General features: G+C 42.1%; 1 protein-coding gene across 1 annotated transcript in view; it reads left to right on the top strand.

Moving 5' to 3' along the window:
* Positions 1-3,511: 3,511 nt before the first annotated feature.
* The window catches only part of DNAL1 (dynein axonemal light chain 1), a 926,266-nt gene continuing 914,290 nt past the window's right edge, over positions 3,512-15,487 (top strand). Inside the window, exon 1 of the mRNA XM_044074089.1 lies at positions 3,512-3,654. Coding sequence (XP_043930024.1) covers positions 3,652-3,654 — 3 coding nt within the window. The 5' untranslated portion in view covers positions 3,512-3,651. The remainder of the gene's footprint in view (positions 3,655-15,487) is intronic.

The raw sequence follows: 15,487 nt of genomic DNA on the forward strand, positions 1-15,487 counted from the left end.
GAAGTAAAGTCTCCTTGTTGTCCGCTTGAATGAGACAATCGTCCAGATAAGGGTATATCTGAATTCCCGTCTGTCTGCAAAACGCCATTACTGGTGCCAGGCACTTTATAAATACCCTGGGCGCAGTAGATAAGCCAAAGGGCAGCACAGAGAACTGGTAATGCTTCGAGCCCCCTTTGAATCTCAGGTACCTTCTGCACTCTTGCCGTATGGGAATATGCAGGTAAGCCTCCTTCAAGTCCAAAGTCACCATCCAAGCGCTCTTGCTCAGCATAGGCAGCAGCTGCTGCAGAGTGAGCATCTTGAATTTTGGAATTTCTAGGAAGGTGTTCAATACAGAAAGGTCCAGGGTTGGTCTCCATGCGTTTTCCTTCCTGGGAACCAGGAAAAGTCTTGAATAAAACCCTTGCCCCATTTCTGAATTTGGTACCAATCCTATGGCCCTCATATCCATGAGGGACTGAACTTGCTGTTGTGCCTCTGCCCATTGATGCTTTGGCAGATCTGGCCATCCGTTTGATTTTGGCAAGGTATGGAAATGAAACTTGTAACCCCTTGAAACTATGTCCAGAACCCATTTGTCTTGGGTTATGTGGCTTCATTTGTGATAAAAAAAGAGAGATTTTTCCTCCCAAAGGCGCATCCAAGAGGGGAGCCCCTGGAGCTAGTAATGGAGAGTCATAATGACTGTTTCCTGTAAGGTTGTGACCTATCTTCTCCTCCCTTGGGAGAGGGGGAACTCCACTGCTTATTTCTGAAAGGGGGCTGCGCCTGACCTCTACCCCTGGAACGCCTGTATCTGCCTCTCTGAGGTCTGTCCGAGCTCGGAAAGGACCAAGATTTAGCTGGCCAATTCCTGCTAAATCTAGGGGGTTGTACATGTAGAAAATCCTTAACCGTCTGCATACATTTGGCTTTGTCTTCCATTTTCTTCAATACCTCCTCAGCTTTGGCCCCAAACAAAACATTGTGCTGCAAAGGGGCATCTAAATATTTTGCTTTAACCTGCTCAGGCAAACTTTGCTCCTTTAACCAAGCATGCCTACTAATAACTGTGCCAGTTGCTGCAGCCCTGCAAGAAGCCTCCAAAGAATCAAAACCACAGTGCAGGGTATGTTTAGCCACCTGCTCAGTAGCATGCAATAAATCCTGTAATTCCTTATTTTCTGTACCACCAGAAACCGCAGACATCTTTTGCTTTAAAACAGACAAAAGGTATTGCAGATATTTCAACATATGAAATTGACAATTCAAAGCTCTAATAGACAATGTAGCAGAAGTATACACTTTTTTGCCCTATCTTTCCAAGGCTCTGGACTCTCGGTCAGAGGGAATAGGATTCTTAGCAGAGACCGCTTTAACACCCTTAGGGCCCTGAGGGATAGTTTCTGGATCAGCTGAAGGGTTTTTAAAAAGATATTTGTGGGAATCTGGAACCCTATAATAACCTATCCGGTTTGACAGGAGCAGGAGGAAAAGAATCAGGAGAGAGAGATGCCTCTGTAAAAACATCATCCACAATGTCCAATACAGGGGGAATAGCCAGGGGTCTATGCTGTGGGAGCAGAAGAAAATCCCTAAGCCTTTTCTTGGATTCAGAGTATTCCTGCCCTTCCCAGTGAAAATGCTCTCTCGTGTCATGCAAAGTTTCCCCAAATGAATAATCCTCAGGAGGAGAGGCTGAAGGAAGGGATTCTTCAGCATCAGAATCCTCATATGAAGGGAAGGAATAATCCTGCTCAGAGGAAGAAGCAGAAGAAATTGAAACTTGATCTGAGGAATCATAATCTGGCTCTAGCCTAGGTCTCTTGTCAGGAGGGGGATGAGAACCCCTGATCATAGTTAGCAGGTCTTCAGCCATTTTAAGCATCTGTCTTTGAGGTCTAGGGCCCTGATCAGAAGGTGCCTGTGCATGCTGCTTTGTCTTTGCCGGAGCCTTAGACTTTGCCTTTGTCCTTGACTGCAAAACTAGAGTCATATTTACATGAAGCTGTGTAGGCCTAAAAACTCCCTCAGAAGCCGGTGCCTGCACAGCGGCTCTGGACCCATCTGAGGGAGCATTATCCGGAGATCTAATCCCTGGAAATTCTGAAGGCCCCATCGGCTCCTCACAGGAGTTGGTACAGGCAACCAGTTCAAAAGTGGCGGACGACAGGGGCTGCGAAAGCACCTCACTGACGACCGACGAACCGGCAACTGGCTATGGTTGAATAATGTCGTCCGCTTTGGACCTCGGAGGCCTGTCTTTATCCTTGCGCCTCTTATACACTGCAGTAGCCGGATAAGAATCCAACGACATATTGTAATTAAATCTTTTAACAAAATAATGGAACGCAAAATCGTACCTACGCCTAATAGTGCGTTGATTAAACTTAGCACAAAACCTACAATTAGCTATGTCGTGGTCAGGGCCTAGGCAAGGTATACAGTAAGAGTGAAAATCCTTATGAGGTATTTGCTTCCCACAAGAAATACAGTTATTAACTTTTTCTGACATCGGACTGGAGCAAGAAAAAGGTTTCCCCAACGGGGTACTTAGCTTAAAATAAGAAGTCTTCAATACAAAAGCTACCAAAAGTAAACAGGAGTCGAACGACCGGCACTTGCGAACTGCTTTGCTAGGGGCACCGCACAGCAAGAAAGACTGGGGAAAATGGCATCGGCTGAGGTCTTTATACCCCTGGCGCACTGATGTAAGGGCAGGAGCAACTTCAGCCGACGTTGTTCCCGACTTTGGGACTCTGGCCGATCGAGGGCTGCTGCCAGCAGGAAGAACCCTCCAGTAATGACTTTAACAGTGAACCACGGTGAACATCTAGTAATTAGCGTCCCCCTTAGGTCACTACGAGGAATCATTTCCTTGGATTGCTATTGTTGCTAGATCATAATGTGTCGGCACGATCTGCGAAATTCAACTTTAGTAACATTAGTTCCTTTTTGCTGTGATTAGCCATCCTGGGACTATGTTCTTATTTGTATTTATATGCACCATTGGTTGCTTTCTAAATTCTGAAACACTCCCTAAAAGCAGGGAATGACATATGGATGTGTAGAACACGAATGAACTGGCTTTTTCATGTTGACATATTTTCACTAGTTCGCTTATTTATTTTTGAAAACCGTTTTTCTCTACTCTGTGCTTCTTACTTCTCAGTCTACAAGTAGGAGTTTTTAGAATAAAGTGTTGTTAATCTGAGCAGCTGACAACATACGAAAACGTGAATCAACATGCACATCTTAAACTAAACGACGTTTGTGGCTAATTATTGTCATTTTGTCTCACTTTCTTACAAAACCTCCAGTTTTAGGACAGATCAAATATTTGAACCAAAATTAGAGACAGTTGATGATTAGCAAAACTTTTTTTTTTAATATGAAGCCACTAAGCGGTATTAGTATCTTTACCTGTACAAGTAAGTGCTAGCCACCCTTCCAGAGTCGTTCTACGTCATACCCCACGGCTGTGCGTAGGCTTTACGCCCTCCATAGCAACCAGTGCAGTGATCCTAGCAACAATATGGATGTCTGGTAAACTGGAAGATATTTAGTCTCTTAATAATAAGAACATCTCCTGACAAGAAGCATCGACATTCGTTGCTGCTGGGGCTTCGAGATAGCTTGTAAGCAGAGATAAGCGGTCTGCAAACTAATATGGTGAGTGGAAAGAGAACTAAATGATTTTCCGTTGTAATACTGGTGTCAAAATATGTTGCAGAAGCTGGACGCATTACGAGCAAGTAAATGTACTGTTTACGGAACATGATGGAATGTATTGTATTGCACTGTATCAACATCTGCTGTGTTTAGGTTGTAAATCGACACAGGACTAGAGGCTAATTCCTTGTTTTGCTTTTTCAGAAGTTATTCAGGTGAGACTTATCAATACTGTTATATGATATAACGGATAGAGCGACGTTAAGTCATGCCAAAACGCGTTACTAACAAGGTTAGGCAAACTAGAAACGCACGTTCAAGTTCATTTATATGTTAACAGCGAAGCACGACTACTAGAAAATTAAATAAAGGAACAAGGCTTAAGCAGTAGAAATAATAAAATACATAGAACTGGTAAATCCGTTTAAAATGAGCAAATAAGAAATGTGATATTACAGGTTACACAATAAATCAGAACGGTAATAATAGCAGGCTAAAACAAAAGATCATCTGTAAGATAGTTTGACTACAAGAATGTTCAAGGAGTTTTAGAAAATGTTAACCATGGGAGACCAACCACTTAGGTAGCTTGTTATAGAGTTGTGACATGGATTGATGAAAGCACATCTGACAACATTCAAGCTCTGCCTTCAGAATTGGCAGCAGACCTTGGGTGGTGGAGCGCAGGGAGCAGGCTGGCCACTATCGAAACAATAAGTCTAAGAAAGTGAGGGACCTATGCCATGCAAGGTAAACCATACCATGACTAGAAATTTGTTTATTGTCCCTTGTGGTTGGCAGCCATCTGCTGAGTCCCCGAGTCCTTTTCTCCTGTAACCTCAACACGTGTCCGACTTGGCCCTTCAGATCATAGCCCCCTAGGCTGAAAGAAAGTAGATCTTCAGAGTATGTAAGCACCAGTGAAGTGGAAGAATGAAAAGATCACAACATTACATCAGTAACAGAAGCAAGCAGTTTGCCTCCAAACCAAGAGGCTTTAACTGTGGTGACCAAAAACAAAGGATGTTAGAAAAAAACTGTCACATCTTTAATTTTAGTTATTGTTTGTCTTTTCGGATTTTCCCGGTTAGGGGTCGTCACAGCGGAACTCCGGTCTGCTAATGATTGGCAGCAGATTTTTTTTTTTTTTTGGTGCCGAGTTGCCAGCCCGACGCTCAACCTTCAGCGAAGGCACGCACCCGACCGCGGGGAGGACATGCAGACTCCACACAGAAGGCACTCCAGCCGAGAATCGAACAGGAGAACCCCTTGCTGTGAGGCAACAACCCAAGGTCTTTTGTTCCTTCCAGCTAACAGCCTCAGTTGTTAACACTTTGACTTTAAATTATTTGTAAGAAAGTTGAATCTTAAATACGTCTTGAATTAACTTAATATCAAAATGTTGTTTTTAAAAAAACATTAATTATAATCCTACATTATGTAACATGCTTAATGTTTTTCATCTATTTGTGGGACAGATATTCATCATTTATTACATGGTGTTACACATTAAAGGGTTAATAACAAATATTGTAATTTAAGTAAAGCCAAAATCACAGCATTGAAAAAATTAGGCAGCTATACTGATATAAGATACATGAAGACAGACAAGGGGCAAGGATTTGTCATCATGGACAACAGTAAATACTATGAAGTTACTAACAATCTGTTATCAGATGGAACTAGTTATAAAAGAGTTTCAAACAGTTTTGTGAGAAACAATTATAAAAACATTGATTTAAGGCGGTTTGACTTGTTGCATCAAGGATACATCACTCTAGAATTGTTTGAATTTTCTTATGGTGGATGAACCACAACTTGGTTGTTTATTTGGAATACCAAAGATACATAAAAACGTGTAATGCCCCATTTTAGGCCTATAGTATCTGCACCTTTCAACTAAACGTATACAATTTCTGCCTATTTAGATCAGGTGATGAATCCTTTAGTTCAGCAAAGTAAATATTTAAAGGATGTTTTTGGAAGAGTTGAAAAAAATAGAAATTTATAGGTAATGAGACTTTATGTGCAATATTGATATTAGTTCTTTATATACTTCTATAGACCAAGAAGAGGGTATAGACTTTGTTAGGCTATATCTGAGCAAATATTGTGAACTTGATGTATCCATTACTTGTCAACTGTTTATCTGTTGGCATTTACTGAGTACTGATTATGAGTATGACAGTAGTGTTGAAGAGACAAGGTTGCTTAGCCAAAATAGGCAAGCTATTTATTTATTTATTTATTTTTAAACATTTCTGTTGAATTATCACTTGTGACACAGACAAACTTATATTTATACAAAGTAAATAAACCATATAAACAAGTTCACATTTAAAAACACTACGCATTACGTTTATTATTATGTATAATGTAATCAGTCCAGCATTACATACATTGTTCATTGCCTGCCTTTACTTAAAACTTATTACTCCTCCAAAACATTTTTCTGCATATATTGTTCCCACAATTTCCATTTTTATTCCTATGTAATTTGCTCTCACCCTTTTCTAAAGATCCCACTTCAAATTCTTTTATTTCTGTTACAATATTCAGTACTTGAAATACAGTTGGTTTAGACGTATTTCCATTTTCTAGTCATTGCATTTTAGGCAGACACCAGAATTAAACTTTATAAGGTCTTACTATGTCTAGGCAATTCAGATCCTGAATCCCAGCTAAAAAAATAATTTCCTTACTTATACCCATTTGCTCATTCAATGTTTCTGACAGAGTACTCTGTAGGGAATTTTTGAAGTCTTCCAACTTATTACACTCCCAAAAAATTATATTCACCCTTACCTCTTTCTTACCATCACTCCACTAACATTTGCCATCTACCTGAGGAGAAGTTCTTTGGAGTCTGTTTGAGGTATAAAGTATCTATACAAACACTTCCAAGCAAAAATCCCAAATCTTCTGAACTTTGTTGCATATTTGGGTGCCATACATTATATGTCCTCCCTTGTTTATTTGTGAATTGCTCAGGTAATCTCTCTTCCTAATCTTTTTTTGACCTCCTCTGATTGACTCCTATAGTTATTGTGCAATAATTTATGGTGATGTCTGCTTGTTCTCCCTGTATATGAGGTGGGATTCACCAGATGCTGTGATTTCTTATCACATCGTAACTAGGTAATTGGAGTTCTTCCAAACTGTATTCGTACTTAGCAAGCAATGTGTGATTGTGTGCAAGCATCCCTTGATAGGCCAGCATCTAGTTCCAGAGTAGTGTAATAATACTTACCCAGCCTAATTTATAAGCATAAATACAGCTTTTCCATCTTGAGCCTGGCAAGCTCAAGATCTTATCTTTGATGTTTAAATGATTTGTTATCATTTTAACTGTTCTGCTTTTGTTTTGCATGCATTGCAGCAGTAGTATAACTTATTGTAGTGGCAATTGTTATAGGTTCATAGGTTCATACTAGGCTATCTGTCCTAGGGCATTTATAAGCCTAGCCAGAGTGTGTTTGGCTTTCGCCACCCATTTTAAATTAATTTTGCTATGCCCTTTTTCGAGGTTAGTATACTGTGCCTCTGTCTAACAGTGACACAGAAGTGATACCCGGGGTAAACCTATGATCCCCCATCCACTCATCAAGATTCCTCTTGAAGAGAATCAATGAGGGACTCTGCTTAACCTGAACTGGGATTTTATTCCAGAGTGAAGGGAGCCTCTGGGTTATGAATCTGTCCCTCCAGCATGTCCTATTTATTTCAGTGCTGAGGTTCAAGTCTCTCGAGCGTGTAGCTCGATGGGATTTGGATCTTTTGAGGTGCAGCATGTCCCTTAATTCCAGGTTGGACATGGCCTTATACGTCAGGCACAGGTCACCTCTGAGCAGGCGGTATGCCACTGAGTAGAGCTGGAGTTTCTTTAACCGGGCAGCATATGGCATCTGTTTGAGCCCTTTGATGCTCTTGGTGAGGTACTTTTGGGGTCTTTCCAGTTGCTGCAGGTGTTTGGTAAGGTACATCCCAAAAGGGGCATTGTACTCTATTATGGGCCTGATGAGGGATGAGTAAAGAGGCACGATGACCTCCCCTAATCTAGATGTGAATCCCTTCATGATTAGGTGGGCTATATAAAATGTTTTTCTAACCACTTTGGCCACTTGGTTGTCAAATGAGAGATTGCTATCAACTTGGGTCCCCAGGTCCCTAATTACTTCTTCTGTACTTAATGGATTACCACCTATGTGGTAATTTGTGGGCACTTTGTTTTTGCCAAGGGGATGACTATACACTTTTTGGCGTTTAGCTTGAGGCCATGGCTCTGGCACCAGTTGTCTGTTTCTATGAGGCCCTTTTGGAGGATGCTTGTGTCGGCTGGAGAGTCGATTATGGCGCCCAGTTTGCAGTCATCTGCGAACTTGATCAGCCACAGTCCTTCCGTGTTGGCCTGTACCTCAGAGAAATATATACCAAACAAGAGAGGTCCCAGGACTGAGCCTTGTGGGACGCCACTTGTAACTGGTTTGGAGTCTGACATGGCTCCAGCAATTCTAACCATGTGGGTTCTGTCCTTGAGCCAGTTTGTAACCCATCTAGTGACATAGGGGTTTATATTTAAGCTGGTGAGCTTATCTATAATGCCCGAGTGGGGTATTGTATCGAAGGCTTTGCGAGGTCCAGATAGGCTGTGTGGACCACCTTCCCTCGTAAATCAATGGCCTTGGTGACTGTTTCAAAGAAGTCAACCAGGTTTAAGAGGCAGGATCTGCCCTTAACAAAGCCAAACTGGGTAGGATCCAGTGTCTGTAGGTCCCCACTATCTTTATTTATGAGGTCCATGATGATCCTTTCCATAGCTTTGCAGACCAAGCTAGTCAGGCTTATGGGGCGATGGTTTCCAGGGTCCGTTGAGGCACCACCTTTGTGGAGAGGGACCACTGTTGCTGTACGCCACTCTTTGGGTACATATCCTGTAGTAAGGCTGAGATTGAACAGTAGTTTTATGTTTGGGTTTAGCTCTTCTTGGAGTTCATGTAGGATGCAGCCTGGGACACCGTCTGGTCCCATTGATGCTGTGTTTTTTGCTTTTGAGAGGGCGGCTCCCACCTGAGCATCTGAGATGTCAGGGGGGCAGCACTCTGCTGGGATAGATTTTGCCCTTTTGGTGGGGAGGGGGGGGAGAAGTTTGCGCTGAACCTGTCAGCTAGGATGTTGGCAATGTCTGTGGGTTTGGTGTATTTTTTGTCATTTTGGACTAATTCTGAGCATATCTGGGAATTCCCACCCAGGTTCCTAACATAACTAAAGAAAGCCTTGTGATTATCCTTAGTGTCCTGTGCAATTTTTCTCTCGAAGCTGGCCTTTGATGATTTTATGAGTGCCTTTAGTTTTTTGCTAATACTGATCAGAGATGACTTCCCTTTTTGGGATTTTGCTCTATCATGTAGTAGCTTCCTCCTTCTATTGTATAGTTTGTTTATGGCTGGGGTCCACCAGACAGGTCGTCTGCCTTTGGAGGATTGGGTCTTGGTTTTATTTGGGATTGCATGATCCATGCATTCCTGAAGGTGTTCATAGAATGCATTTATAAAGGATTCTGCGGTCTGGGCCGTATTTTCCACAGGCCCGGGGGCTTTGAAGGATTCCACCTCGGTTTTGAGGAGTGTGAAATTTGCTTTAGAGAAGTTTTTCACTGTGGTTTTCTGGGCAGGGGGTGGGGTCGGATGTGAATATCCAGTGTGATCAGTTTATGGTCTGATCTTACCAGTGAGGGATACACTTCTGGTCTGGAGCATAGAGTCCCCATGTTGGTGATGATCAGGTCCAGTATGTTTTCCCCTCTTGTGGGAGTGGTAACAAGTTGTTCCATAGCATTTGAGTTTATGAATTCTAGGAGCCTTTGGGCAAGGGTGTTGGAGCTAGAGTAATGCTCCCAATCTATGTTTGGGTAGTTGAAGTCGCCCAATATAATGGTGTTCGGAGAGACCTTCATATTTTCCAGTGTTCTCAGGAAGGCCGAGTGTGGTTCCTGGGTTTGGGAGAGTGGTCTGTAGCAGGCTATAAACTGGAAGGCAGTTTTACCCACTGTTAGTTGCACATGGATAGTCTCTGATGCTTCGTGCTTTGCCACCAACCAGAAGGTGTGGGTATCTTTGATGAATATCGATACTCCCCCTCCTTTTGTGGTTCAGTCTAAGTTTTGGGGCCGAAAAGCATGGTATGAGGTATAACCTGGTAGTGCTGGGGTGCTCTCGGGAGTCCTGAACCAAGTTTCTGTTACTGCACAGATATCGATGTTCTCCATGCTAAGGAGAGTTTCGAAAGTGCATCTTGAGGTTTAGACTTCTGGCGTTGAGTAGCATTACTCTTAGTTTCTTATCCCTTGTGATACCTATGGAGGTGGGTTTGTCTTTTGAGCCTTGCCTAAAAAAGGCACTATGGGGGTAGCAAGAGCCTTTGCCAATATCCGAAAGCCCAGGGGTGACCGGTGCAAGCCGTCCCTAGCAAAGCATCGTGGCTTGTCGTGCATATCATCCCAAGCTGACAGGCATTGGATCCCCTTTGAATGACTCCAATACTTAAGCCATTTGTTGAAATTGATCATCTTGTCTTCATATTGTGGCATAATTCCTGGTGAGGGTAAGATGCTACTCAAGGTCAGGGTCATACCTGCCTGGGCTACATGCTCAGAGAGCTCCTCTATGTCTCTTTTCATGTAGTCCAGGGAGGTACGTCTCAGGTCATTCACACCAGCATGGACAATGACTGAGTCATATTTGTACTTGCCTTGGAGTGACCTGAGTGCTTGTGTTATGTGGCGGATCCTAACGCCAGACAGGCTGCTCACCGTGACCTTCTCCTTGTTCAGCCTGATGAGCGGGACGTCCGTGTGCCTGACGATAGTCACCTATTACAAGTGTATCAGGTGTGTTGTTTAGCCTTGAGGGCTGTGACTGTTTGGCACACTGGCTTTGTGAGATATGTGTTGCACGTGTTTTGTTTTGGGGTAGCGGTTGCTTGGGTGTCTGCTTTGGAGGTCTCTGCTGCTTAGGCAGATCTTTATTTAGAGCCTCCGAGTATGTTTTTGTGTGATTATGTGTTTGGTTTGCTGTCGTGGTAGGTCTATGTGAGACTGGAATTGTAGTGAGTATGGTTTCCTTCTCCTCCTGACTGGTTATGCCAGTACTGAGTTGAGAGAGCTTAGCCTCCAGTTTGGCTATATGGTTGCATCTCTCACATGTGTTGGAATTTGTTGGGAGGAGGAGAGGGTTGTCTGTGTACATGAGGCAGTTGTAACATTGCCTCAAGATTCCCATATTCACCAGCTGGACCTGAGAGGAGATTGACAACTGACCTTTGGACATGCAAGAATAATATTGGGAATTCCTTTATAATTGAAAACAAGGGCCAATGGGGAGCGAGGGTGTAGTGCTTTTAATTTTTAGTGCTGACTTATAATTGCTTTAGTGAGCAAGTGCCAGGTAACAAGTGCAATGTGTTACAGGTAACTTAAATGCAAAAACGACAAACAGTAACTTTCTTTCAAGTGAAGCAATGAAATAAGTACAGTAAGCAATGCAGATATCACTAGGGATCCACAGAAGCGCTGAGAAGCCGCATTTTAGGTGGAATTAGCATTCCAGGGAAATAACAAGCATACAAACAAAGCTAGATTCAGCAGGCCTGGATCTAGTCTATGCTACAGCAAACAAGGTGTACCAATTTCAGTAAGATACAGTTCAAATATTCAGGCACTATAAACCTTTAACCAGAAATTCCCAGCTCAGAAGGGCAGAGTCCAGCCTCTCCTCACACAAGAGTGCAGACCACGAACCTTCCTAATGTAAAATAACTGGCCTGAAGCCCAAGTGCTTAAACCAGTGCTAATACTTGTGTTTGTTCCTTTATTTCATAGCTGAAACAGTCACAATAGTGTTTCTGTTTACATTCTGACACTTGGTTTTCTGAAACTCCACCACCCCAGCACAGTGTAATGTTAGAGTAAGGGTGCTTGATTAGAGCTGAAAATATTGTAGCATGGCAGGCTTTTTTCAGAGACTTTTTTATTTCTTCCTGGGCTTCATCTGTGACAGGATGAAAACAAAGTAAATGCATTCACATTCAATTTTATAATCTCATTGATACTATACTGGCTGTCTTACTATTTTAAGTGGCAGTACTTTTCAAGGAGTTACCGTTAAGGTTGTGCAATACTGAAATAGATTGTGTTTGTGTGTTATACTGATGGCAGCTTAATGCTTGTTGCAGTTCATTTCTAAAAATGACATTAATGGTGTGTTTTGTTTGTTTGGAAATAGGTTCTCATTTATGTATTGTTTTCAGGCATTTAAGCCATGATATTAATGTTAGTTGCGTTGTGCATACCTCTTAATCAGAAAATCCTTGAATTGGTTTGTATGGGAGCATGCACCCACCTTTATCACAATATCATCGCATACTTCATATGTGACTCCCATGTGCATGTCACAATCTATCACGGTGATCTGTTCCCAGCACTATCATCATTCCATCCTCTCTCGTATTACATTCCAAATAGTTTCAGGAATAAACCTTTGTAAATTGCACTTCATACCTGTCTTGGTTGTAAATATGACAGCAGTTGTGAAGAGACAAGACTGCATATTGGTATAGTTTTAAGTAAATAATTTTTGAAATTTTCAGGTAGATATGGAATTTTTAATCTACAGGTTCAGTTTCTAATCTTGTCTATAGAAATTGGTATTTTGTTATTTAATTAGTTTAAGGAAGAGTAATGATTTCTGAATTCAGCAAAAATTCCTTGAATGTCAGTTACTGTATTGCATTGTTGCTTTTAACTCTTTAATATAGTTTGATCTAGATAAAATTTTAGTTCTTTTTACAAAGTTATATGTGCCTTTAAGAGACACAAAGTACAATGCCAATTCTGAGTTTTTCTAAGGGAATTGTTCTATGAGCAAGGATATCTTGTGCATTTTTTAAATAAATGTCATATCTTTTGATGTTGCATTGCATGCACATTAACGTAATGTCACTGATCAAAATTTAAGATAGGTAAATTAATTTGTCCATTGATGATAAAGTTATGTCAGAGTGTTGCAGCTAATGCAAGCCAGGACTGCGTAGGGTCTGATTATGCTGTGCAACATTACAGTTGGAACAGAAATTGTAGGAGGAGAGGGAGTTCTAGACAGAATACAACAACCGTGTGACCTTCAGAGGAGATATAGTAGGTTAATGTGGTGTGGCAAGCTGGGAAGCAGCATTGTGTGTATATCTGTAGACTCAGGGCTGAGTATATTTATATTGAGAAGTGGGCTGTGTATCAGAACGTATGAGTATATGTGCTATGTGCATATGTGCTTTGAGTGCCATTACCTGTAGTGAAGTGAGAGAGACACTGTGATGTTTTTTTTTTTTTTTGTGCGTGTGTGTTGGTGTGTGTGTCGTTGTGTGTAGTTTTGTTTATGCAAGGGGATGGGTACACAACTACTGGTTCCCCGAATACTAAATGATGGCATAGGTGATATTAAGAATGACTTGGTACATTAAAACATTTGTTTATTTTGATTATTTAGGTCATTGTAGTGAACATCTATGAAGTTATGAAGCAGCATCTCCACTTTCACGTGACCTATAGGTTCATAGAAGATTACTAGGCTAATGGCCGTAGAGCCCTTACAAGGTTCATAGGCTTTTATAAGCCTAGCCATGTTATACTCTTCATAGGTTCATAGGTAGGTACTAGGCTGTTGGCCCTAGGGCCTATATAAGCCTGGCCAAATGGTATCCTGGTTTTTGCCACCCAAGAAAATTATTTTCCTGTGTCCCTGTCAAGCAGAGCCACAGAAGTGATCCCAGTGATCCCCGGGGTGAATTTTCTATCTCCCATCCAATCATCAAGATTTTTCTTGGAGTGCTAATGAGGAGCTTTGTTTGATATAGATAGATAGTTTGTTCCAGAGTTTGGGAAGTCTCTGGGACAGAAATCTATCCCGCCAGCATGTTCTGTTTGTTGTGCTGACAAGGTTTAGGTTGCTAGAGCGTGTATCTCGGAGGGATTGGGATTTCTTTAAGTGGAGCATGTCCAACAGCTCTGGGTTTGACATAGCTTTGTATGTTAGGCAGAGACTGCCTCTGAGTAGGCGATATGCGACAGAGTAAAGCTGGAGTTTTTTGAGATTGTCTGCATAGGGCATCTGTTTGAGGCCAGTAATCCTCTTTGTGAGGTATTTCTGCAGCCTTTCCAGATCTAATGAGTGATGAGTAGAGGGGAGCAGTGACCTCCTTTTTTTCCTGGATGAGAACCCTTTTGTGATGAGGTGTGCCACGCAGAAGGATTTCCTGACTACTGTGGCGATGTGATTGTCAAAGGAGAGACTACTGTCCACCTGTGTCCCAAGGTCTCTTATCACACTTTCGGTGTTAAGTAGACTACCGCCTATGTGGTAGTTCATGGGTACAGAGTTTTTACCAAAAGGGATGACAATGCACTTTTTGGCATTGGGCTTGAGGCCATGGCATCTGTCTCAGTAAGGCCCTTTTGTAGGATGTCCACATCGTTAGGAGTTTTGACTATGGCTCCTAGTTTGCAGTCATCTGCGAACTTTGTTAGCCAAAGACCTTCTGTGTTAGCCTGTACTTCAGAGAAGTAGATACCAAACGAGAGAAGACCTAGGACTGAACCCAGTGGTACTCCACTTGTCACTGGTCTGAAGTTGGATTTAGAGTCTGCTACTTTCACAGTGTGGGTTCTGTCACTGAGCCACTTGGCAACCCATCTTGTGACATAGGGATTTATACCTAGTTTAGTGAGTTTATCTATAATTCCAGAGTGGGGGATGGTGTCGAAAGCCTTGGCAAGATCTAGATAGGCTGTGTGAACCACTTTACCCTCATCTACGGCTTTTGTGACCGCTTCAAAGAAGTTTATCAGGTTTAGGAGACATGCTCTGCCTTTTACAAACCCGAACTGGGTAGGGTTCAGAGTTTGGCGATTACCAATGTCATTGTTTATAAGTTCCATGATGATACGTTCCATAGCCTTGCAGACCAGGCTCATCAGGCTAATGGGGAGATAGTTCCCAGGGTCCGCGGTGGCTCCCCTTTTCGTGGAGTGGGATAACCGTTGCTGTGCACCATTCAGTGGGCACAAAGCCTGAGGTGAGGCTATGATTGATCATGGTACTTGGGTGGGGTGCCAGACACCTCTCAATTTCTTAGAGCAAAAAATCTGGACAAAGTCTAAAATGATGGGGGGACAAATAGGGACAGATTTTAAATATTGCTCTTACAAACTTAGAAAGTTGATAGAATAATAGGTTTTGCATTAGCATGAAATTTCTGAAGGATCTGGATTCTTAAACTCAAATGTTTGTCATTATTTAATGTCTTCATTCCTCAGCTATTTGCCAGAAAAGTACAGATTTTAGGAGGAACGCACCAAAAATGTGAGGCAAAAATCTGGACATTATGCGAAAATCTGTGCAGTTGAGAGGTAGTAGAACACAGCCTGGGATGTTGTCAGGTCCCATGGATGCTGTGTTCTTGGCTTTGGAAAGTGTGTTTTTTACCTGTGCAGCCATGATTAGAGGAACTTTACATTCTTCCGGTATAGAGATGGGCCCTTTAGGGGGTGAGAGAGGGGTAAAGTTAGCACTGAAGCTATCTGCCAGGATGTTGGCAATATCAGTTGGTTCTGTATATTTAGTGCCATTGTGCAGTAACTCAGAGCAGATCTGAGTGTTGCCATTGAGATTCTTGACATAGCTATAGAATGCTTTGTGGTTCCCTTTAGAATCAGTGGTGATTTTGTTTTTGTAACTAGCTTTGTAGGATTTTGAGGGATCTCAGTTTCTTACTGAGGCTGACC

This window comes from Protopterus annectens, chromosome 6.part0, assembly GCF_019279795.1.
Source record: "Protopterus annectens isolate FY-2018-M chromosome 6.part0, PAN1.0, whole genome shotgun sequence".
NCBI lineage: Eukaryota > Metazoa > Chordata > Ceratodontiformes > Protopteridae > Protopterus > Protopterus annectens.